General features: G+C 35.3%; 1 protein-coding gene across 5 annotated transcripts in view; it reads right to left on the reverse strand.

Annotated features, from left to right (window-relative positions):
* The window catches only part of ASCC3 (activating signal cointegrator 1 complex subunit 3), a 327,691-nt gene that overhangs the window by 202,834 nt on the left and 98,077 nt on the right, over window positions 1-26,780 (reverse strand). For all 5 annotated transcript variants that reach the window (XM_024551762.3, XM_045188637.3, XM_053914249.2 and 2 more), the window contains exons 9-10: window positions 11,630-11,830; window positions 11,037-11,177 (exon numbers count right to left, since the gene is read on the reverse strand). In XM_024551762.3, the coding sequence (XP_024407530.2) occupies window positions 11,037-11,177; window positions 11,630-11,830 (342 nt within the window). The remainder of the gene's footprint in view (window positions 1-11,036; window positions 11,178-11,629; window positions 11,831-26,780) is intronic.

Below are 26,780 nucleotides of genomic sequence, written 5' to 3' on the forward strand. Positions count from 1 at the left end.
CCTTATTGTTTGTTTATACTATTTGAACCCTTTCTATTTTACTTAGAAAAAGAACAAAGGCAGGACATGTGACTATTCAGTCACAATTCGTGGTTATCCAAAGGAGAATTTCTCACTAGACATTTATGACTCACTCACTCACTCCATGTCTATGGTTAGGAATACAAAGATAAAGCCACGAACTTTAGAAGCTTATACTTAAAAAAAATTAAAAAAACCCACCAAAGATGTGAAATGAGGTCCAAACTCTCACACAATGTGATGAAATGCAAAGGTCACCTACGAGGGGGCTGCTGCCCTTTGCAACCAACTGCCACCGACTCTGCCCGTAACTCGGGTATAAACTGCACGTATAGCACCAGCACGACTACAGCACAGAGCCAAGTGCAATTATACATTTCCTGCACTTTTTTCTCATTCCTGTCCATTTCTCTAGTCTAACTGAGAGCACTGAAAAAGGGATCAAATGCAATTACTGTCACTGGCTTTGACAGAAACTCACATACACTAACAATGAGGCACAAAAATTGATACAGAAGGAGAAAAGCAAATATGTCCAAAGGATCAGCCAATTCAGAATCTGTGATGAAGTACAGAAACTGGCTCTAAGCCTTCTTGCCACCCAACTGAAAACTGGAAGTGATCTCAGCAAAGTGGCAGAAGAATTTCTAGCGTTCAGTTGCCTCCCCTCAGAAACATCAATTTGAACAACTAGTCGTGCATGAAAATAACTTTGGAAGAGCTTAGGATTCCAGGTGATGGATTAAAGTATGTGGAGGATGTATGGAAATAAGAAAAGATGCATTCTGGAGGGTAGAAAAGAAAGATTCACATTACCCCCATCACGCCTCCTCTAAGGCCAGGCAGCCCAGCACAGAGAGATATCTACCCTATTGGAGAAGTAAAGTGAGAGCCCTATCTCACCACAAAACTATCAAGGCCCTCAGTGCCTCCCTGAAAGGCTCCTGCAACCCCAGGCTCCTGATTCTACCAGCATCTACCCAATGGCTCTAGCAGCCCAGGTAAGACAGCTCCGCGTTCTCAGGCAGTATCCACGGCACCAGGTTACCAGCAGACTCCTGGGAACCCTGGCTTAGTATATGAAAATGGGCTCAGCATCACTAATCACCAGGGAAATGCCAATCAAAATCACAATGAGCTATCACTCAAATAAACCTGTTAGACATCTCCCTTTTTACTTAAGGTGTCCATTGTGAGTTGAATTGTCTCCCAAAAAGTTTTGTTCAAGTCCTAACCCCTGGTACCTGTGAATGTGATCTTCTTTGGAAATAGGGTCTTTGCAAGATGCAAATCAAGTTAAGATGAGGTCATCCTGGAGTAGGCCATCCAAGCCCTAATACATCTACTGGTGTCCTCACAGAAAGCACAAAATGTGACAACACTTGGAGAGAGAACGTAGTGTGTTCTGGAGCAGAGATTGGGCTGATGCGTCTACAAGCTTTGGAACACCAATGACTGCCAGCAACCACAGAACAGTGAGAGAGGGGTGGGCTCAGAGCTTGTCGAGGCATCAGCCCCACTGACATCCTGATTTCAGACTTCTGGCTTCCTACACTGTAAATGAATACATTTATTTTTTAAACTACCAAAAAAAAAAAAAAAAGCACTGTCAGGATTATCTATTATCAAAAAGAATTCCAATATGTGTAATAGGAAAACATTCCCAAAGCTATTCTGATATTGAGAATTGGGCCAAGAAGAACTGGCTAAATAAATCGGTCAAACTTCTAAGACCTCAGGACTCCAATATCCACTTTATACTCAGTTAAGTAAACTGATTTTCACCATACTGTCTAGATTTCTTTTAAGCAAATCACTGTCCAGAATGATTTTACCAAACTATATGCAATGGCTTTGAGCTGAAAGTACGTTGTAGTTTTGCCTGTATGGCACAGCTCACTTCTAGAACTCTGTCCTAGAAAAAGGCATAGAGACAGAAACATACATGAAGTTTTTTAGAAGGTAATAACATAGATCTACACATACTGATATCAAGTGAAAGGGCACAACATTATGCATTTTATACAAACATATGCATATAAAATGTGATCTCGCTTTTATTAAACTAAAACAAAACCACATGTACACAAATTTCCACAAATTCTCCAGCTCCCGAGATGAAACTTTTAGGAGGCTTTTCTTAAACTGTAACACCCAACAGTATCTCCCTTCTACAGGCTTTTTGGGCATATCTGTGCCCATATTTTCTACCTCTGCATTAATTACACTATATTGCCTGCTTAAATATTCGTCTCCCTCTGTAAACCACAGACACAGAAGGGCAGGGACAGGGGCTCCCCTGACAGCTAGTTTACCCACAATGTCCTGAAGTGGGACAGGGCATGTACTCGAGAACTGGTAATGTATTACATTTTTTTGCTGGCAATAATTATTAACCCCATAATAATGGTGTAATGATTCTTGCCTAATTAAAAAACAGAACAAATATTTCTATATTTAATAGTAGGATTTATACAAAATATGTTCTACTACATAGATATTTAGGTTTAAAAGTTATGTTTAAGATATGGTCTTATAATGGATTTTTGTGAATTAGTGAATGCAATGTCCTCTTCTCCAATCTGTTTATGTACATATGCTAAACTGAAAAATCTGAAAACTGATGTAAGGAAGGAGGCCCACACACTGAGTCCTGAACAGAGAAGGCAGCCCCATTGCTCACTTGTGGCCTCAGAGGATGATATTCTGAGTGTCTGGATGTTACTCCACTTAGGGTGAAGGCTGTTGAGGATAGGTGGAATTTTGATGGCTCCTTCTGGATTGAGCTAAACTTAAGTGGCCTAGATTCTCATCTTTCATAAAATAGCAGGATTTTATCTTATATTATCAAAAAAGAATGAATATAACTTGAAAATTCTCCAAACCAAATACAATGTTTTTTTGATTGTCGTCGTTTTTCATGGGACAAAGTCTGAGAGTAAGAGAAGGACTGAAACTCATCAGGCTGCATGTCTCACTATCTATGGGGAAAGAACTGGTGGGGGACGACTGGATGCTGGGACCCCAGTTAGAATACTATAGAAGTAATCAAGGTGGGAAATGATACAGGCTCAGACTAGGAGAATATCTTAGTAAACATGGAGAGGTCATAGGTGAGTCTGATAAATATTTAGGAGAAAAAAATCAATAATTGACAGGAAATGGTGCTGGATTGACCATATTTACCTTATTTTTAAATACAGACTCTATTTAGCTAAATATAGTCAATCATTTTATCCAAGGAAGGTAATTATAAAAACATATTCTGCAGAAAATTCCCCATGTGTCAGATATTTTACTTCTCTTCACTAACCTCCTCGGTTAGGATGCAATAATCACAAGTAAAATATTATGAAATACTCAATACAGCTACAAGCTACCCTTTGAGAATAATTTTCTAACTTGATTTGATAATATAATGGAACAAAACTAAAGCTGGTTAGCCTCTCCATCTTTTCTAGGTCATTAGCTGCCAACACTTTGACTTGTGTGACAAAATCCTTTATATAGATTCAATCCCAACATTTGCAAGATAACAAGTAAGAAGTACAGAAAATACAACAACAATGACAACAAACAAGATATAAGGGAATACAGACGCTGAGACCTATTACCTATTGACAATAATTAAAACAATCAAAACTTTTCAATATTTTGCAGATTTCATCATTACATAGCCTTTGAAAACCAAAGAAAACCCCCCATTTTACAGAATCTGCAATTATAAAAGACCACAGAGATCACCTATTCCTTATTATTTAATACGTGTTATATTCCTGAAGAAAACAAGTAATTTTTCAGAATGATACTAATCTGTGGTTAGTGAGTTCCCACCTTATGATTTACTGGTGGCAGGTTTTTTCTGAAATCTGATGAGTAACTAGAGTACTGAGGATAAACATCATACATGTTTTGACTTTTTACTTTCTTATTTATAGGGAACCTAGACCACTTTTAAGCATTCTATGTATTGTATTATAATTTTACAATAGAAGACATTCTAATTTTTCACTTTAGGAGGAAGAAAATAAACTTTCTATTGACTTTTGGTCTGTATTTCAATAAGTCAGCATGATAAATTTTTCAAGCAGCACTCTTAAACTAATTTAAAAATAAATTTTCTAATTACTTTGCTATTTTTATTTAGTTAATGTCCATAAGAGTATGAAACAATCACATTACAGGAAAAAAGAAGTGACTAAGTGTTGATGTAAAAGAAAAAGAAAAGAGAAACCATTAACAGAACATGATACCCTAATCCCTTTGGTACTCCTCTTACACTATAAAGTAACCTATTTTTCTGCAAAGAAATACCTATGGAATAGGCAAAGTTGTTATTCTAAAATTTTTCAGTGAAAGCAAATATGGATTCTCTAGTGCTTTTTACTTACAAGCTAAGGAAAGGGTCTCATATAAAACATAAATTGCATTCACTAGACAGATTTTAATTCATCAAAAATTATAGTTCTCTCACTACCCCTCCAACCCAAATAAATAGTATATTAAGATCAAAATAGTTAAAAGCAGTAGTGTATATATGGGAGTATAGTTTTTACTCAAAGCATTTTAGTATATTTTACGAGTAGCTTTTAAACCTCGTAAAAGTAAAAATAATAATCAACACTAAGAATTCCATGATTCTTCAAAGTAATTTATAGCTTACTTACTAATAAAAGTAATGAGACATTCCTCCAACCAGAACTCTCATTATTTCTTAATGGCATGCCTTCAATGCAAAAATAGTTATCCTAGCAAATAATTTCTACATTGCATCAAGGGATTATAAAAGTGGTAGCCTTCTAATTCCATTATGTATAAACACATGGTTAAGCCTATTAAAACTAATCATAGTTCTTAGACATCAAAGCTTCCACATTGTAGGTTCTATTCCCATTGTTCAGATATCTCTCTTAATAAGAAAGAAGCTTAAAAATGTTTTACTTATTAGTTGCTAAATCAGAGAATTAGCAACATAAATAGGAAAAAAACAAGAAAAGGCAAAATGTTTAGAGTTACAAAGGACTGAAAAATCATTACTGCCACCCAAAACACACTAATTATGCTTGTGCAGTCACTTGAAAAATTAAGTTTAAACAGTCAAGAGTCACCTTCAGTACACAAAACAATGCCATTATTGTTTTTTATTCTTCTTCTGAAATAAGGACTATTAAAAACAAATCCCAAAACCAAAGAAGACAACTTAGGGGAATAAAAAGCAACATTATAACAAATAGATTACTATACTAATTTCTAAACTACAATAAATCAATACATCAGAATATTTATATTTCATGATTAAGACTGGGTTTTTCAACCTGTTTAAAAACTGTATCTGGCCCTGGCTGGTGTGGCTCAGTGGACTGAGCACCGGACTGTGAAGCAAAGGGTCGCTGGTTCAATTCCCAGTCAGGGCACGTTCCTGGGTTGCAGGCCAGGTTCCCAGTGTGGGGGAACACGAGAGGCAACCACACAGTACTTTTTCTCTCCCTCTTTCCCCCACTCCCCTCTCTCTAAAAATAAATAAATAAAATATTTTAAAAAAAACTGTATCTGTACCTACGTAGCTTAGTGAATAGTGATTTCAAATGATTAGCATTCTTTACTTATTTATGAAAGTTATATAGTATTTTAATGAGCTAGATAAGTGATTTTATTTGAATGTCTGAAGTATCTTTATGCATTGCAGAGGTTCAGATATTTAAAAAATTGTTATTTGAAACAAACCCTTTTCTGTTGAAAGCTCTACATTGTGTATTATTTTTATTTCCTCTTAATTTTTTTATTACATGTTTTATCAGACAGTTTAAATTTATGTTATTTTCATTTTTTCTCTTGCTAGAACATCAGAGTGAGAAAGGGAGGTTGGGAAGACAGGTGGTGATTATTATAAGTAAGCTATAAAGCACTGCTGTATTTTCCAGAGCAATTACATAATCAACATTGTGATATAGAAATTTCACAATGCTTAGACATGTAATATAAAGATACATGGATTGAGCAATGGGGGAAAAATGGGGTCAACTGTAATTGAACAACAATAAAATTTTTTTAAAGATATTTATGGGCTAAAGTTAAACTGATTTCTAATATGACTATAAATAACTCGATAAAAAATAACATCAAAATTAAGTCTGTAATGATAAATTATGAAATGACAAATTGATGAAAATGCCACTCCCAGTCACTAATTTGAATGTGTTGAAATGTTCGTGTTCTACAGGTTTGTTTTGCAACCTTCAACATTAAGCACTTATGTCATTTTTTCAAAACTTTTTAGGCTTTTATTTCCTATTACATATGCTTTGTTTTTAGTACACATTTTTAGTAAATCATATATACTCTCTGATTTTTCTAACAGGAAAAGTTTGAGAACACTGTAAACAAATATCCAAGCAAGAGTTAAATAAAACACAAAATACTGTGGATTACTACGGGGAGCAGCTCTGCAGGATCCTGGGAAGCTAGAAACAGAGATTCTCAAGTATGCAGTTGAGAACCGTACCAAAATAGTTTCAGAACAAAGAAAGCCTAATGCCTGTAAACAGTTCCTTAAACTGAAGACCAGAGACTATAAGCCTAATTCTATAAAAGGGGAATGGCTTAGCTATGATTAGCTTCTTTCTCAACTGTGACAGGACCTTGTATACTAGAACTGTATGCTTCATAACAAGAGAAAAAGCAAGTACACTGCCTCAGCTCCTGCCCACTTTATTGCCTAATGCTTCCTTTAAGAACTCTATTGTCAATGTGCAACAGAACTTTCTGTGAAATCAGTAATGGTCTGTATCTTCATTAGCTAATTCAGTAGGCCCTGGTGATTACTGAACAGCTGAAATGAGGCTAGTGCAAATGAGAGAATTTTCAATTTCATTACATTCTGTTTAATTTTAATCTAAACAGTCACACGTGGCTAGTGGCTACTACACTGAACAGCCCTGCACTATAATCCCAAGTTAACAAAATGAAGACTACATGGCAAGTGTGTGTGTGCGGTCCTTTCTAACAATCAGCAACCCACATTGTATGGTTACTAACCTGTGTAGTCGCAGGTCTACAGACATTAGTGTCACTGAAAGTCCACTCTGGAGGAAAATAAAGAGCAAGCACAATGTAGGAAGTTCAATTTATAAACTTTTATTGAGGGTAAGTGCATGGTCCCTGCCCTTGCAGAGATAACAAATATTCACGAAGGATACAGAGCAGGTCTAGAAAAGTACAGAGATGAGCAAATGGGAAAAAAAGGATGCTCATAAACCTTTTAAAAATATAATTTGTATATCAACGTAGATTTTTTATGAGTGTGACTTCTTGGGTCTGTAAAATGGAGACAATGCTCAATAAGGTTCCAGTACTGAGTGAGGATGCCCGTATACACACTTAGCACAGTGGCTGGACCATAATTTGAATTCAAATGCTACCTGTCTGTCTTTCCATAAATATTCTTCCCTTAGTATCCATACACAGTCTGATACAGTACAAGAGCAATCAAGATTTTATTTGACCTGAACAGACACTTCTTCAAGGACAACATACAGAGGGCCCAGACACATATGAAAGGATGCTCAGCATCACCAGCCATCAAAGAGATACAAATTAAAACCACTGAGATACCACTTCCCACTGCTGAAAATGGCCATCATAACCAAATCAACAAACAACACATGCTGGTGAGGTTGTGGAGAAAAGGGAACCCTAGTGCACTGCTGGTGGGAATGCAGACTGGGGCAGCCACTGTGGGAAACACTATGGAATTTCCTCAGAAAACTAAAAATGGAACTGCCTTTTGACTCAAAATTCCACTGCTGGGATTGTACCCTAAGAATCCTGAAACACCAATCTATAAGAACCCATGTACCCCAATGTTCATAGCAGCACAACATACAATAGCCAAGTGTTAGAAGCAACGTATGTGCTGTGCCCATCAGTAAATGAGTGGATCAAAAAACAACGGTACATTTACACAATGGAATACTACACAACAGAAAGGAAGAAAGAGCTCCTACCCTTCACAACAGCATGGATGGAACAGGAGAGTATTATGCTAAGTGAAATAAGCAAGGCGGTGAGGGACAAATACCATATGATCTCACTTTTAACTGGAACCTAATCAACAAAACAAAAAAGCAAGCGAAATAGAACCAGAAACACTGAAATAAAGAACAAACTGACAGTAACCAGAGGGGAATAGGGATGGAGGAGAAGGGGGAGAGGAGAAGGACTGTCAAGGAACAGGTATAAAGGACCCATGGATAAAGCCAAAGAGAGGAAGGATTGATGGTGGGAGCTGGGGGTGGGTGGGGCGGGCGAAAGTGGTGGCAGCAAAAATGGCAATAACTGTACTTCAACAACAATAAAAAAAAAAAAAAAACACAGAAAAAAAAGATTTTATTTGAGAGTGGTCCAGATTTCTAAGACCACACCGTTTCCAAAAGCATAGACTTTGTAAGCGAGGTATTATTTCATAAATATAAATGAAATGTTGCTGCTATAAGACGCAGGAAAAAGGAAATAAAGCATTCACAGGGTTCAAACTGAGTTTTGAAAAATGGGTAAGATTTGAAAAAATGTCATTAAATGAAGGAATTATGAAAAAAAAGAAAATGCCTGAGGAAACTTACTAAATATCCAAGTTTATTACAGAAAATGTACTTGAGTAATGTTATTTTAGAAAAAGCAAAATTGGTCTGGCCATAATTTATATTGGAAAGCAGTTGGGATGTGAGGATGAAAACCGGGCTGGATGCAGACTGGAGAATCCAATACCATGCAAATTTCTTAATTCTAATTTTTAAATCTCCATGAAATAACAGGGAAATGATTTGATTTAGTTTCTTCCCTAAACTGCATTGTACCCACCAGGATACAACAGTCGTTCCTTTAAGTAAGATACATCATATCATAAGCATGGTCCCAGATTTTCCAGAATGGTTCCAATTTCAGGAAATTTAACTTTTAATAAAAACAATTTGTTATATACCAAATTTTGATTTAATGTATACACCTTTAAAAGACATTGTAAAAATAAAATCACACACTAAAAAGAATTATCTATCAGTCTGTGTCCTGATGTGTAGTTTTCCAGATACGATCTCTGTGGTTACATGTTCAGAGCTCCCCGGGAGCTAGCCCTGGAACCCATCATACATAATGCCACTTCATGAAAGCATGAACAGACTCTCCAAATCTAGTATGTTCATAAACATGGAAACTGTATATAACATTATACTGTGTTAGACAAATCTGTAAAACTCCCTCTCTCTTCTTGTATGAACTTCAAATTTTAGGCATGATTCAGGCCATTGTCTTAAATGTATAAATTATATAAAATGAAGCAAAATTTGTTAGACAAAGTTACAATATGTAAAAATATACTTTAACAAAATCAAATTTGGAATGCTTCAATGAAAAGGCTGGATGATATTTAATCACTCAAATTTCATAAAGAATATTACAAACTTGATTATATATCAAAGACTAGAGAAAGTCTTTTTAATTAAAAGGCACTTTAAGAAATTATTAAAATACCTCCAGGCAGGTGATACTAAAATAATGATGATAAAAGGCATTATGCATTTAATATTGAATATAATTATTCATTTTTAGAAAAATTAACTTGGAATAATAAGATCCTATAAAAATATTATGAGAAAAAAAGTACATGGGTTTGGATCTACTTTTAAACAAATATCTATGAAAGGCAAACTTAAGAATAACTGGTAAGAATGACATAAACTGGATTATAATGCACTCTAACCCTTATCAACCCAAAAGTATATTTAACTGGAACCTGGGTTTCTATCTTTGTCATGTGGTCCATGTATTTGGCACCTATGTTGTAGAGGGTTGAATGGTGATACCCAAAAAGATACAGCCACCCAGAAACTGAACGTAACCTTATTTGGAAGAAGGCTCTTTGCAGATGTAATTAAGATAAAAGACCTTGAAATGTATTCATATTAGATTAGGGAAAGACCTGCATCCAATGAATAGTGTCCTTAGAAGAGAAGAGTAGGGAAAGGACACCCAGGGAAGGTCATGTGAAGACACAGGCATTTGGAGTGTCTACAGGCCAGGAATGCCAAAAATTGCCAGCAGCCACCGGATACTAGGAGAGAGACGGGGAAAGGATACTCTGTCAGAGCCTCCAAAAGAAACTAACCCTGACAACACCTTTATTTCAACTTCGGACCTCCAGAATTGTGAGACAGTTAAGATTTTGTTACTTTAAGCCACGGGACGTGCAGTAATTTGTTATGGTGGCCCAAGGAAACTAACATGCCATGCCCTCCAGTCACATTTTAAATCGATGTCCATTCATTTTTCCAAGAGCTCTATCACCTATTTTCTATCAAAGTCCCCTAATTATTCCATTAATATTTGGTCATTCTGTATATTATTTTAAAAGCACTATAAACATCACCTTACTTATACGTTGCATCCATTAACGATAACCACTTATAGCTCTCTCAGTTTTTGCCTACCCAGTCATAAGGTCCTTGAAGGCAGGAACTGTATATTTTAAATGTCTCTGCCGTCATGCATTTCACCTAATAGAGTGCTATACACAGTGCATTATTAAAGGACTTACTATTTGGTGAAATAAAGAGTGACTAAAAACTTTTATTTTAAATCATCCTTATGGAATGGTTTAGGATACTAGAGGAACCATTTAAAGATCTATTGAATATACATTTTTCTGCTCCTAAAATTAAAGTCTGTCTTATCCACATTTTTATTCCCTTCTGTTTTAAAAGAACAATATTTATTGTCAAGTAAGTTAAAATCTATAACAGAAATCTAACTCAAGATATAGAAAAAATCACGGAAGTTAGAAGGGATACCATAAAGCAAAGCCCCCAAAAAAACCTCTTTTGTAGAGATGTGGTTACAAATAAAAGTTCATTACATTACGTCTGTATTATGTTTTATAGTTACATCAGATGTAGCTGAACAATTTTCACAATTACCTTTAAAAGACAAAAGAACAGATTAAATAATCTAAGCATGCAGCATACCTGAGTTCGTAAAATTTCATTTTTTGACAACTGCATGTCACCAGTCAGTTCTCTCACAACGATGCCCAGTGGCTCTAGACGTTTGCTGAAGTAATTTGTCATTTCGGCTGCCAAGGCTTTCATTGGAGCAACATACACAATCTGTGCCAAAGAAACACTAGCTTGATGAATGGGCAAAAACTACAATGTTATTTGTTCCGCAGTAGTCAATACAAGTCATAATTTATTGTGAAATATGACTCTAGCCACTTCAAGTGAAAAATCTTAATAGTGATGTATGAAAAGCACTTATCTCTGCTGGATAAGTATACAGCTGTTTAAAGGACAATGGAATTTGTTTATACAGCCTTATCACTTGGAAAATTGGTTCTGCTTCGAAGCTAAACGTATTTTCATAGTTTTTCACAGGAGTAATGAGATTTTCATAACAGAGACTGCCTTAATATTAATGAAGTAAATCAAGCAGCATTCTTTATGTGACTTCATGTATCATAATCCTAAAAAACTTCCAGATTTTATATAACATGTAGAACTACCAAATAATTTTAATTTTACAATTTAAAAAGCTATTGTCTGGCTTGTTAACTTCCTACCTTAAATTCATTCTTTTTGATAACGCCTTGCTGGAAATGCTGGCGAATTTCATGTAAAACTGTGAGCATTGCAATGTTGGTCTTCCCAGCTCCAGTAGGGGCACAAATCAGCATGTTCTCGTTGGTGCTGTAGGCAGTCTCAAACACAATCGACTGGATTCTATTGAGTCTCCGCATTCCTTTAAAAGCCAGCTGACCAATCTAAGAAAAAGGCGTGACCCATTATAAATGATAATTATGTGAAGGATGCATACAAAACAATAAATGCAAACATTTACTTCCCTTGATTATAAAAAAAACCCAAAATGACTGATTTGTTTAGTCCCTTGATGTGTCCTATATTTAAAATGATGTGTGCGGTTGAGAGCAATTCACAATTATTTTCTAATTCAAATGCATTTGGGATTGCAACTCACTACATTTAAAAAAACATATGATAATGGGACTATACCTGTATCTTTGTACACAATCCTAAATAAACGATGATAAATTAGTAAATTAGGGAAACAAAATTAAACACAGGTATCTTTTGAGTTCACATGATGATACTGTAGTTCATTTAGATTAAAGATGTCTAATGGATGTGCAAACAAGAAACTTACTGGTAATAAAAATCCACAGGAATTTTTGTCCCCATATCTTAAGGTCTGTTTAAGAAAACTCTGAAGAAGCAGCTATAATCATAGGAACAACAGCTGCAGATTACACATATTCGGAGTTTACACCACAACATATGCAACCGTAAGTGCTTGGATATATTCCCACATTTCATCATGAGTACAATTCTATGGCATAGGCATTACTGTTATGTTCTTTTAATAGAGAAAAAATTAAGACAGAGTAGCTGAATAATTTTTCCTAGAGTCTTCCTATATAAAAAGTCTTTGCAGTTGAAAACTAGTTTCTGAGAGTAAGCAAAATGCTGGATAGGAATACAGAAAAATGTAATGGCTATATTAATGTCAGGAAAAAAATAAATTTTAAAGACAACAATATTACCAGAATTAATGACAGTCATTTCATAACGAAACACAGGTCATACACCACAGTCCTAAATGATTCTTATATCTACTAAAAGATCTTTGAAGTACATGAAGCAAAAGCAGATAGTCATGTAAAGGGAAATAGACAAACCCACAATTATAATCACATTTCAGTATCATTGTCCAATAGTTGGTAGAACAGGAAGGCATGAAAATCAGCAAAGCTAAAGACTTGAGGAGCTCTTCAACCAATTTGACCTGACACTTATTTGTCTACCAATAGAATACACATTCGCTTCCAATGCTCAAGGAACATTTACCAAGATGTTGGGAACCACCCTGCCAGGTTTCAGAAGCTGTAAACCCCCATGGCTAAGGCTTAGTCAGAGACCTTGGGACCATAAGCCACTAAGGAGACAAAGCTTATCTCCCCCACAGGCGCGCCACCTCTGCACACTTTACTTTACCCTGCTTGGCCCTGAGCTTGACCAGTTAGCCAATGACTGGTAAGATTCCTCAAGGGTGGGGTGACCTAAGACAGGCATGATCACGAAAAAGGCCCACAGGGAAGGAGTCAGGGGGCTATAGAAAAAGGGGATGATGGACCCTCACCCCTCGGCTTCAACATAGCCTGAATCCTCATTCTGTCTGCAAGGAGTCTCCTAATCTCTTGGCTGCCTTACTTCCCCTGCCTGACTTAAGCCTGAAACAATGGCAGAGGGTGGCACAGTCTTGTACTGGAAGGGGCAGGTTCGCCAGGGCAATCAGGCCTAAGAAAGAATGCATAAAACCCTGTGAAACCTGCTTTGTTTATTCCCTCAATTTAAATGATAAGGGTCCAAGCCTGAAATGAGTTTGTTTCCCAAAATCTTATAGCCCTTTAACTAACTGACCCTGACTCAGAATAAGCCCTCAGAGTTCTTTGTATGTTATCTATTGTTTTATCCTTACTGCCTGACAATGATTGATGAGCTTTATCTGTATTCCTGTGTAAAATGAACCCAATAAAAGCCCATTGAGGAAAAGGCTCTTGGCCCTTCTCCTTTGAAAGATCGGCCACCTTTCCTCCCCAAGCAGATCATGGCTTGGTAGACTTATTCTCATCCGTGGCAGCTGGGGGGGGAGGGGTGCTGCAGGCAGAGCCCCCCCACACCAAGATATACCAAATTCTGGGTCACAAAACAAATAAAATGAAAATGAAGAAATTCATACAAAGTATGCTCTCTAATCACAATGAAATTAAGTTAGAAATCTTTAAAGATCCTGAGAAAATATCCAAATATTTGGAGCAAAATAACACATTTCCCGAATAACCCATGGATGAAAGAAGAAATCATAAGGAAAATTAAGTATTCTTCACTAATGGAAAACAGGATTTGTGGATGTTTCTAAAACAGTACTTAAGGGATATAGCACTAACTACTTATATGAAAAATAAGAAAGGTTTCAAATGAATGACTTTATCTTCCAAAATAAAATATTAGAACACAGGGAAAATTAAAGCCAATGTAATCAGAATAAAGGAAATAATAAAGATCAAAGTGGACATAAATGAAATGGAAAACAGAAAAGCTTCTTCTTTGAGAAGATCAATAAAACTGATCTCTAGCCAAATTAATCAAGAAAAAGAGCAAAGACACAAATTACCAATGCCAAGAATGACAAAGGTGGTACCACTACAGATATCAAAAAATAACAAGGGAATATGCCAATAAATTTGAGCACTTAGATGGAATGGTCTTAAAATTACTAAAGTTCACTTAAGAAGACATATACAGCTTAAACCACTCTGTTATCTACTAAAGAAATTAAGGCTAAATTTTTTTTTTCCACAAAGAAAACATCAAGTCCAGATAGCTTCATTGGTCAATTCTACCTATCTACCTAGCACTTTAAAAGGAAATAATACCAATTCTACATGGAGTTTTAGATTATTCAGAAACATTAGAGAAATGAGACATTCACGAGTAAGTGTATACATGTACATACACTTTTTTTCTTGGCTGAAACCTGGAAATGATACAAATGGGACATGTTTAACTTTTTAAAAATTGTCAAACTGCTTTTCAAAATGATTGTGCCATTTTATTTAGTTTTAATTTTTTTTAAGTTTATTTGTTGATTTTAGAGAGGGAGAGAGGGAGAGGTCAATTTATTGTTCCACTTCTTTATGTATTTATTGGTTGAGTCTTGTATGTGCCCTGACCAGGGATTGAACCCACAACCTTAGAATATCAGGACTACCCTCCAACCAACTAAGCTACTAGGCCAGGGCCCAATACCATGCTGGTTTGATTTCTCTAGCTCTTCTTTTTTGTTGTTTAAATAATCCTTAATAGTGGGCAGTGTTAGCTGTATTCTGTTACTCTTCTTTTTCAAAGTTGTTTTGTGTCTTCTAGGTTCTGCGTGTTTCCACTGCAATTTAGAATCAACTTGTCTATTTCCACAGAAAAATCTACTGAGATTTTGACTAGAATTGTATTGAATCTACAGATCTATCTGGGAAGAACTGATGTCTTAAGACTGCTGAATTTTCTTTCATTTCTCTCAGCAAAATTATATAGTTTTCAGCATATAGGTGTTTCCCATCTCTTTTCATGTAATATTCCTATTATATTTCATAATTCTGATGTTACTGTAATTGAAATGTTTAAAAAGTTTACTTGCTTTTGTGTTTTATTGCTAACATACAAAAACATAATTTTTATGTTGATCTTTACCCTCCAACCTCCTAAAATCCATTTATTAATTTTAGAGCTTTTATAGATTCCATCAGATTGACTCCAGAGAAAATTTTGTCACCTCTAAATAGTTTTTCTTTTTCCTGTCCTATATGAATGTCTTTATTTTTTTAATAAAAAATTTTTTGGTCGATTTCATTGGCTAGCGCCTCAGCACAACGTGAAGCAGTGAGTGTAACATCCCTGTTTTACTGCTGGTTTTAGGGGAAAGCATTCAGCCTTTCACCATTAAATTCGGTATGAGCTGTAGTGTTTTTGACACTCTTTATTAGGTTGAGTAATTCCTTTTTATTTCTTGTTTGCTGAGAGTTTGTGTGTGTGTGTGTGTGTGTTTGTTTTATATCAGGAATGAGTTTGAGATTTTGTTGAATTATTTTCCTGCATATATTGAAATGCTCATATGGTTTTTCTATTGTAGTTTATTCTTATGGCAAATTACATTGATTTTTGAATGTTAAACCCACTCTGCATTCCTGTGATAATCCTCATTTGGTAATGACATATTATTACATTGTAGGATTTGATATACTAACATTTTATTTATAATTTTTCTATGTTCATGAAGGGTATTGGTATTATTTTTTCTGATCTTGGTAATCAGAAAAGTGCTCACCTCACAGAATGAGTGGGGAATGGCCTAAGATCAGAAACAACTGAAAATGTCCATCAAATGTACGGATAAACAAAATGTGGCCTATTCATATTGTGGACTACCGCTCAGCGAGAAAAAGGAAGGAATTATTGAAACACGTGACAAAAAGAGTGACTCTCAAAATGATTATTTTAAATGAAAAAAGCCAGGACAAAAAAGAAATACATACTGCATGGTTACATTTATACAGAAATCTAGAAAACACAGACTAATCTATAGTGACAGGAATCAGACTAGTTAATGCCTGAGGATAAGAAGATGAGCAGAGAGAAATAGAATTTCAGGGCATCACAAAGTCCTTTTTGGAAGTGACAGTTACTGTATTTTTCAGACTATAAGATGCACTTTCCCCCCAAATTTGGGAGGAAAATGGGGATGCATCTTATAGTCCGAATATAGCTTACCTGGCTCGCTGGAGGGGAGGGTATCATGTTATTTACGTTATTAAATATTTTACCACATTTTTTGCTTCAAAATTTTTTTCCTATTTTCCTCCTCTAAAACCTAGGTGCGTGTTATGGTCCGAAAAATACGGTATCTGCTGTGTTGTGACAGTGGTGATGCTTTCACGTGTTACTTCCATGTGCTAAACTCATCAAATTGTCACTCTATGTATATATGGCTTGTTGTATGGCAATTATACCTTAATGAATCTTTTTAAAAAAATGATATAAAATATAATATAAACATATACTCTCTTATGCTTTTGTCTGGACAAAACCCATACTTTGAAGGGATCAAAGTAACTTCTGTAGTCCTGAACTCTTAAGCAGATCAACCATCTGAGACTACCAGTAATACTTCATCTATTTGCACTGATGACTCAGCCTTGGACAGGCAGTTCAGCACATTTTTCAGAACATGAGATTTGGGCTCAAAAGCTCAGGTTAAAACTTTGGCTTTGCCACTATTTTCAGTTTAACTTTGAAGATACTTAATATCTCTGAGCTCTGTGTCCTCTATAAAATAAAGTTAGTGGTATTAATATGTAAGAAAATTATGAAGGTTGGCAAAAATAGCTAACAATTATGGAGTGCTTAGTATGGAACAATCACAGTGTAAATCCTTCATATTAATTACCTTTATTATTTGTAATAACCACGCCAAACTATTTTATAGATGAGAAAACCAAGACTTAAAAAAAACTTGTTTAACACAGCTATAAATACTAGAGCTAGGATTTGAACTCAGTATAACTTCAGAATCATAGCATAAACCATACATAGAGGAGCTTGTTAAATGTTAAAATAAATTAATAGTACTGATTATCATCACTGTAATAGGTCATCTTAGCTTTTATGAGACTTACTGAAATAGTGCTGTGAATGAATGCTGCCGTTTTCAAACACTATAGACTCCTGACAAGAATACAGTCTGCTATTCCTTAACTACATATCTGATGCTACATATCAGATCAAAATTTTTTCAAAGACTTTTCACTGTCAATGTTGAGTACAGGATATGCAACACATAAGACCTTTAAAGGCACAGAGTGTTCCCCATATAAGACCCTTCAGAATGTAAACCCTTGTTATCTTCCAACACTGATATTTATATATATTATGCTCTGATCCTTCTTTGTGCTTTTGCACTTTCTATAATACATTTCCCGACCCTGAGAAATGCTTCATTATCATTCAAGTTCAAGTGTAATCTCTGGTCTCTCCAATTCCCAAAGTCACAGGTGGTAAACACAAGGCCCACGGGCAGAATCCAACCCCCCATCTTGTCGTATCCGGCCTTGCATCTTGTTCCTACCCTGCGGCTGAGCGCCTTGCCCCTAGTTAAGGAGTAGTTACATTTGTACAGTCCTAAAATTACATTCGGCCCTTTGAAAGCAACCACAAGGCTGATGTGGCCCCCGGTGAAAATGAGTTTGACACCGCTGCCCTAAACAATTATTATATTTCCTTATTTATACTTTGCCATATTTAAAAAGATTTAAGGAACTCCCATTTCTCTCAGCAGCTAAACGTTCATACAGCATTCTTTTTATATTGTCATTATGACTCTTTAACCAAATATTGAAATTATTTGTTTGTATGTATATCTGGCCTCATGGATTGAAACTAAGGATTCCATTTTATTACTTTTATATATTTCCCTAGCACCTAGCCAATTACCAAGAACATAATAAGCTTCTAAATAAATTTTAATTGACTAATAAATCAATTGAATAAATGAGGGGGAAAGTCTTTAAAAGATATGCACTGCACACCTAATATCCTCAAAAGAAAGAGTAAACTGGAACAAATCAAAACACATTTGTAGCAGTTCAGGAAAAACAAACAAACAAACTACTCAACCTTAAATTAAAAACTTATTTCATGCCCTGGCCAGCGTGCTCAGTGGTTGGAGCATCGTCCCGTACACCAAAAAGGTTGCAGGTTCGATTCCCAGTTGGGGCGCAAACAGGAGGCAGCTAATCAATGTTTCTCTCTCACATGGATGCCTCTCTCTCTCTCTCTCTCTGTCTCTCTCTCTCCCCCTCCCCCTCCCTTCTTCTCTCTAAAATTGATGGATGTATCTTCAGATGAGGATTAAAAATTTTTTTTAAACTTATTTCTTATGTCCTTAAAGATTACAGTTCAAGCAAGAAGTAATCTAAAACATCAGAAGAATACACTGACAAACTTATTAGGAAGTTTATAACTGTTTTTACTCAATTCTACAATCATTTACTTACCACTTGTATAAATATTATTATAGTAAAAATGTATCAGTTTAAATACTCATTTTCTTAATAAAAGTTAGAGTGTCTGAAGTGACCCTTACAATGTATTAGCAATGGTTAAACAAAAGCCATGTTAGAACTTACATCATTTTAGTTTGCCATAAAAAAGATGAACTACACACTTTGATATCAGACGGAAAAGTCAGTTAGAAGAATGCCATTTTGGGTGAAAAAACAAAGTATTAGAAAACACCTAGAGGGAGTCAGAAGTCAGTAGTTGTGTGATGGATATGGGAGGAAGGGGTAGCAGAGATGAACATGGAAAAGTAGGCCATGACCAAACTACAAAGACTAGACTGCATACAGAATCCTCCAGAAACCTCTGAAGTTTTCCCTGAAAGACTTCTAAGAAAATTAGCAAAAATACCCCATGGCCTAGTTCAATAATTCAAGTCCACCCAAGTTCACACTGCTAATTGTGGAAGAGATAGGACCTCAACTGTTTGTCTTAACTCCAAATACAAACTACTACCAGATTTACTGTTTAAAATAATATCATACAATGATTTATTTTGCCAGTCAATTAGAGTTCACATTCATTTCAAAAAAACTGTTGCAATGGAACCCTTGACATATAGTTGCATATATACAAGGGGGTAAGAAACAGCAAGTTACAAAGACAAAAGTAAAAACCCTCCAAAATTAATTTATAAATTCAAGCAGCCCACGTTCTACTCCTCTTCCCAAAACTTTCTTTTCGTTTCTCATTTTGAATTTATGAAAATGAATGAAACAATTTTCATCAATAAACTCACTTTAAAAAGTTAAAAGGAATGTGCAAAGAAAGCAATTGTAACAATATCAAAAATGTATCACTAGAGGACCAGTATATTTGAAATGTGTCTGACAGCTCCTGGGACATGAGATAATTAAGTTAAAGTCCATTATGCAGAAGGGATTCCTTGTATTTGAATAATATTCCAGTTATACTCACAAATATCTTAAGAAACCAAAAGAGCAAGAGTGTGGTTATATCAAAACTGCTGTGCTCAAATTTAGAACGATGTAGTAATAGTCACTGTTTTGTTTATATTTCATGTATACACTAATGTCTAATTAAATGATACTAACAATCATTGCTTCCAAACATGTGGTATTTTTCTAACAAAAAAAATATATTAATTTTATACATTAATTAATGTATAATGTTAAACTGTAATTATTTTTTCTTAGTGTTTTAGCATTTGCTTTTTATAAAGAAAACTGAGTGTCTTGTGGCTCATTTATCCAAAGGCTTTTTGTTTGGGCCACTCAGCCATTCTAAATATATGTCATTTTCCCTTTTAATTGATTTTAACTACACATTTTCAAAATATATCATAATCAGCAGATCAAAAATGTTTGAAATGTTAAAGCTCCCACCTAAATCCTCTTGTTATACATATTTGGATTCATCAGACTTCTAATCTTACAAAAATGATATGACTCAGTGAGGCAATTCCATACAAATTTATGTTTCTAATATTGCTAATCAAACCCTGGCTGCTCCCAAGTGCACACTATATGTTTAAAAATAATCTGATGTTATTTACCTGGAACACCAAAAATGTACACTAAACATACTGCATTAATTGTTTATAATAATCAAACGTGGGTACTTACATTTCCAATAAATTTTAAAAAGCATTAACAAAGGATCTAAGATGAAACCAGGACAATGCCATAATTTTAAGCTAGTATATGTATTAGAATCTTAAATGTAAAATATCTTAACAGTAAATATTATAATTTCAGCATATATTTAGGAAAAATCATAGGTACCCAAGATATATATACTGCATAACCTTCACAGTTTAAGTTTCCTTTGGATCTATACAGCACGTGGCTTAGGTTCAAAATTTGGGAATCAGAGATTATTGCAACTGAGATGATGAGCACACTCAGTCCAAGCTCTATTTGCTAGAATCTCACCACCTTAATATTCTTCACAAACCTTGCTCCGTGTGATCCTTCTAACAGAGATGACTTAGGGACTCCTTATAGGAAACATTAAAGGAAATCTGATCTGCCGTTCATGGCTGAGTTCACCCTCCATTCATATGGCAAATACTTATTGAACCTCTATGTGCCCAAAATAGTTTAAATGGTCAGAAAGGTAGTTATACAACATACACTGTAATGAGGAGGGAAGATGAAAAAAAATCAACATACTCACCACTGAACAATCGGATTATATTTCAAATACTAATATGAATAAAATTTTAATAGATGGTACAGAGTAGTATTGGGGAGTGGAACGTCACAGTTAATTTAAATTATGTCTTTTGGAGGCGCCTCAAGAGAGGTACCCGAGTTGGGGTCAAAATAACAAGAAGCAGACCATGATTAAATGTGAAGCACGGTGTACATTGTGTATTCTAGGCAGAACAAGGACCTAGAGCTAGACTAAGTAAGTCGGGGCTAAGCTGATATGTTCATGGACCTGTTTGGAGATTTGTGCGGCTGAGTGAGTAAATGGTCATACAACATAGAGAAGGAAGGTAGGAGTCATATTGTGTGGGCAATTGTAAGTTATGGTAAAGGGCTTGGGTTTTTATTTGCAATACAACAAAAAGTCTCTGCATGATTAAAAGAGTGGTAAGTACATTTTTTAAAGCTCTAGCTGGCTCCCATGTGAAAATAGATTGATGAATGGTAGAAAACTTGGCCAGTAGTGCCAGTGAGGGTTAATGCTGGTTTACTTCAGAGAGGTGGAAACAGAAATAAAAGGATACAAACTATATTTTTGAGGTAGAACCAATGAATTGATGATGACCTAAATGTGACAGAGTGGGAAGAAAGGAGATATATCAAAGATGACCTTTTCTCCACAAGCAGATGGACGGCCGTTCTATTGATGACATAAGAAGGGCTATGAGGACAGACTGAGAGAGGAAAACTACATTCTATCTGAAAGGCCCATTACATGTCCGAGTAGAAATTTCAAGCAGGCAATTGCACGTCACTTTGGAGGTCAAAGATTTTTTTAAATGCATTTTCACCCAAGGTACACAGTAGTAGCAGACCTAAAATAAAATTTCACACTCTACTAAAAATAAAGGAAAGCCAAACACCAGACACTCTCATGGTAGGAAAAATCTTAAGGACTGGGACTACATATTAAAAAACAAGTGAGCTCTACAAACAAACAACAAACAAACAACAAACAAAAAACATATTTTCCGGACTATAAGACGCACCGGATCATAAGACGTACCTAGGTTTTAGAGGAGCAAAATAGGGAAAAAAACCCGCTCCACCGCGGCTCCCCACCCCCCTGCCCCAGTGAGCCAGGCACACTGTACTCGGACTATAAGACACACCCCCATTTCCTTCCCAAATTGGGGGGGTGCGTCTTATAGTCCAAAAAATACAGTAATAATGTTTAAAAAACTTTAAACATTCCTAGTCTGGATCAATAATGTCCAACAAAAACAGGATATAGGCCAAATAAATAAATTTAAAATTTCCAGCAGAAATATTAAAACACACTTAGAGAAAGCAACATTAATTTTATAACTTTATTTAACCTAATGTATTTTAATATGCAACAAAAATTAATAATGAAACACTTTGCATTTTTTTCATATTAAATCTAAGAAATTAGTATGTTTTGTACTTAAAGCAATCCAGACTAACTATATTTCAAATGCTTACCTGCCACAGGTGGCTAGCGGCTACCATGTTAAACAGTGCAGCTCTAGACGGCTTCCAGATTAGTTACATAATGTTTAAAGTTGACTAATACACTGTTAGAACACAGCAGACTGCATTGCAGGAAAGGCTCTTAGGGCAGAATCCAAAATCCATTAACATGGTCGGAAAGGCCCTAACCTTATCTGAGTCAAGTAAGGAAGTTGAAATACATTATAAACTTTCAATCTTTGAGGATGCTTTTGGAAAGAAAAAGAACATTAGTTTTTATCTGATTGCTTGCTCTCTATGAATTTATCTTTAGTAAGCAAAGACACAAGAAAACAATTGTTTCTTGTGTCTCTTAAAGAATGGAATTAAAGTTCTTTTCCACAGTGATTAAGTCACAAATACTTATCTCTGTACTCTGACCTCAAAGTCTAAAATAAAAACAGTTAAGTCTAAACATCTACCACATACAAAATCGGTTCCAACAGAAGCTTCATTATTCAACTTTTTTTTTAAAGACTGACAAAGACTTCACTTGATCAAATGAAACCATTTATATTTTCTAAACTGCTAAATAATAAGTATAAGGAGTTATTTTCTTCTAGAATATGAGACTATGTAGAGTTAGGAATATACTTTACCCCACCAAAGACCTAGCATTGAACCTGGCACAAAGCAAATATTGAGTGATGTTGTTTTTTCTGTATTTGCTTCAGCTGAGTCATTTTGATTAAATCATAATACTACCTTCGAGCTGCAGCACCGAGGAATTTTCATAAATTAAGTAATACTTAAGACATTCCACGTTAAGCACACTGACTATCTCTAGAACAGGAAATTGGTATAAATTCTTCTGCTCACATTAAGCTTGACAACCGGTTGTCAAGCTTAATGTGAGCATGGTTTTCCATCATTTATCACAAACACTAGCCAAACTATTTTTTTCTACATGCATTTACTGCAGTTTCCAGTGAAACCGCAAGTTACATTGAATCACATCAGCTCCTGCTATATTTGCTCTGGGAACAAAAAACCAAGTGTTGTTTCAAAATATAACTTGCACATCTTTTAAAATCTTCCTGACACTATCTGTCATTTCCAGTGCAACAATGGAAAGATGTGACAGCTGATATCTGCTGTGTGTGCATTTTAATTACAAAATAATTAAACTGATGTGAGTGTCTGTGCAAGAAATGCTGTTTGGCTCTGTCTTCCACCTCAGGAACAGTCTTTGTTTACGGGCACATCCCTAGTTCCAGGTCTCAGCTCCCGTGGTTAGTACCTGCTTTCTAGAACCCTGTCTTATTCTTCTTTTAATAAGCTACATACATTTTTGTGCCACACCTTTAGTAGTTTTGTGCTCTATGAGGGATAGATTTCTATAGGAAAGGGAAAAGTCTGTTAAAATATTTTTTTGTTTGGTTTGGTTTGTGGTCCTCAGGACCTAAAAGACCTATGAGGGTCATGTTCCTTCATGATGTTTCTTGGCCCTTGGCTCCTCTCTGCCCCATCCTCACTGTCTTTGTCTGGCTCCAGGTTCTCCAGAACAGTCCCCCACATTCTGACCACATTCCCATTCTCCTAACTGGGCCTCTGGTCTCTGAGCCTTCCTGCCAGAGTCCGTTTTCCGAAACACCACATGTGTCCTGTATCCTCCTCATCACTCCCCATCCCTGGCCTATACCTGATTCACCTTGTTCTTCATTATCTCATACAGAGTCCTACACTTCACCAAACACCAAATTTTCAATGTGTACTCCCACTTGTAAATGCACTGAAAAGTCACTGCATTCTGTTCCTTAAGAGACAAGAAGTATATGACCACTGTTACTTCTCCTTTACTGAATTTGTGTTTTAATGTTTCATGACAATGATTCATTTTGAATCAGACATTCTCTATAGGGGAAATTATGTTTTAGCAACAAAAGACCCCATGAGTGTAATCTACCATTAAATCTTTGAAGGAAGTAAGATTATAACATTTTGTGAAAATCAGGTTACTTTCTAAAATGAAACTGAGTCAAATTTCATTACATACAAAAATGCGATGAAAAACCACAATGCACAATTCATAATCATTTCATATTATTTAATGAAACATTTACACCTTTTAAAAGAGTAACCAAAAATATTAATATATTCACGTGTCAATTCCTCTCATACTGAAAACAGTCCACCTAAGAAGCATAATGACAACAAAAAACCCAACTATATACATAGATGGATGGCCCTTCTCTACTTCACTTCCTCCCCGAAGACAAAATGATAAATAAAAAGCTATTCCTGACTGTCCTTGAGGAGAAAAACACAAAGAGAGAAAAAGAAACAATAGCAATATCACGTTTCATGAAAACTTAGGGTATAATGGGAGACAAGAGGACCCCAATTTCCCAAAACTTTGGGTGCAGAATCGTAACAAACTGCACTGATAAACCAATGAAATTGCACATTTGTGTTTCTACCAGCGTGATCTTAACAATTCAATGTGTCAGATGTTACTCTGAAACACCTTCACCAAGGTACTATGCCAAAGTCACAGGCACAGTGCGCGACACGAGAGTAAAAGACATGGTTTGAGCAAGGCTATAGGTTTGACTTGGCTAGCTTTGGTTTGCTTTAGACAGAACCCCCATAATACATGGGGGCTGATTTCACAAAACCAACGTTACAATTAAGTACACAAACTGCAGAGGTTTAAAGCAGAAGTGAAATTGAAAGCTAACCATCTGGTGCTTTCTATGAAGTTAATATATTGTTTTCGTAAGGGAGATGAACTCATACCAAAATGTATTGTAAGCGTCCCTCCAGAATGCCATTATAAGTGTTGTACCTAAAAAATGTAAGACACCATTATTTCATTGGCATTACAATCAACTTGGCCCAAATTATGCGACACTCCTTCTAATAAACAGCTGCACCATGGCAACAAAACTGAAGCAAGGTATCTCAGTCAAATTCTGTTGAATCCCACACAGAACATGTCATGTTCAGTTTCTTGGCTGATATTTACGGTAATAACTGGTTTTAGCTCCAACTTTAACCTTTAAATTATTTCCACTAGCTTGCTTAAAGTCTTTTAAAATATTTGGACTTTTGTAGTCAAGCTCACAAACTATTACAGATATTAAATGATAGATAATTTCATTTAAATTTTTTTACAGTACCTACGACTTTAAACTTCCCAAAACTAAAGCAAGAATGTCATTTTAAATATACATCTCCTCCAACAAGAAAATTTCACCACCAGAATCCTCAAGTGAATTGCTCCACTTGCACTCAATCTAACAATATTTGAATAAATTACTATGGTTTCAAGTCAAGATTTCATTTACTGTAAATAACAACATTGAAAAAACATGTCATATAAATCAAAGTACTAATGCCTTATTTATACTGGTCAGTTCAATGGACAAATGTGTGTGTGTATTCCAATATTCCAATGCTTAACATACTTGATATTGCTTTCCTGAAGATCAGAAATTTAGAAATACCATTTATATTGATATATTTTTAAAATGTAACATTTTAAACACACAATTAATGTCATTAACTAATTTCCATAAAATAGGTGATCTGAGAATTATTTTTTGTTGGGGAAATAAGCAGTAAACTGGACTTATAAATTGCTTCCTTAAACTAAAATTTACTGCTTATTTCCCCACATGAGATCTGAAGCTCACTTGGAAGCATTCTGAATATGCTAAACCTACCACCCAAAAGAAGGGCCCAGTCAAAGACTGCTGGAGAGAAGCTCAGCTGAGGATTTGCGGAAGGGGCCAGTCCTTTGCGAATGAGCTTCTCAAACTTGGGGTAGGGAGTGTGCATGCTTTGAAAAATGACAGATTTCTAGAACTAAACCTTGAGATTTTCATTCACTTGCCTAAGGTGGAAAATAGCAATTGTACATTACTTAACAAGTGATTATCATCAAGTATAAGCAAGATGAAGAATGGGATCCTAACTTTCTCTACCCATTCCCAGCACAGTAATTAGATATCCTTAGTCATCTGATTTCTAGTACTTTAACACAACCAAACTTGAAAAGAACAAAGTACATTTTACTCAAAAAAGGAATAAAACCATGTTTAAAACATGTATCAAATTAAAAAGAAGTTTATTAAGGTGTAACTATAAGAATAATGTTTTGCTTGAACTTCCTGTGTAGTATGTAAAGATTTGATAGAAAAAGCAAAACATTTAAAGGAAACAGTTCTGAAACATATAATAAAACATTATATAGACTGCTTAAGAATTCACTGAGATTTCTTTACATAATGATTTCCAGATACATTTAAAATTACCCAAATTAAATGTAATTATTTTCCCATAATTATTTTCACACACCTCTGAAATTTATCAAGAACATAAGATCTTGTTGAGAACGCAAAAAGCAAGGAAATTTACATGTTTACTCTTTGAT

This window comes from Desmodus rotundus, chromosome 11 (genome assembly GCF_022682495.2).
Source record: "Desmodus rotundus isolate HL8 chromosome 11, HLdesRot8A.1, whole genome shotgun sequence".
Lineage (NCBI taxonomy): Eukaryota > Metazoa > Chordata > Mammalia > Chiroptera > Phyllostomidae > Desmodus > Desmodus rotundus.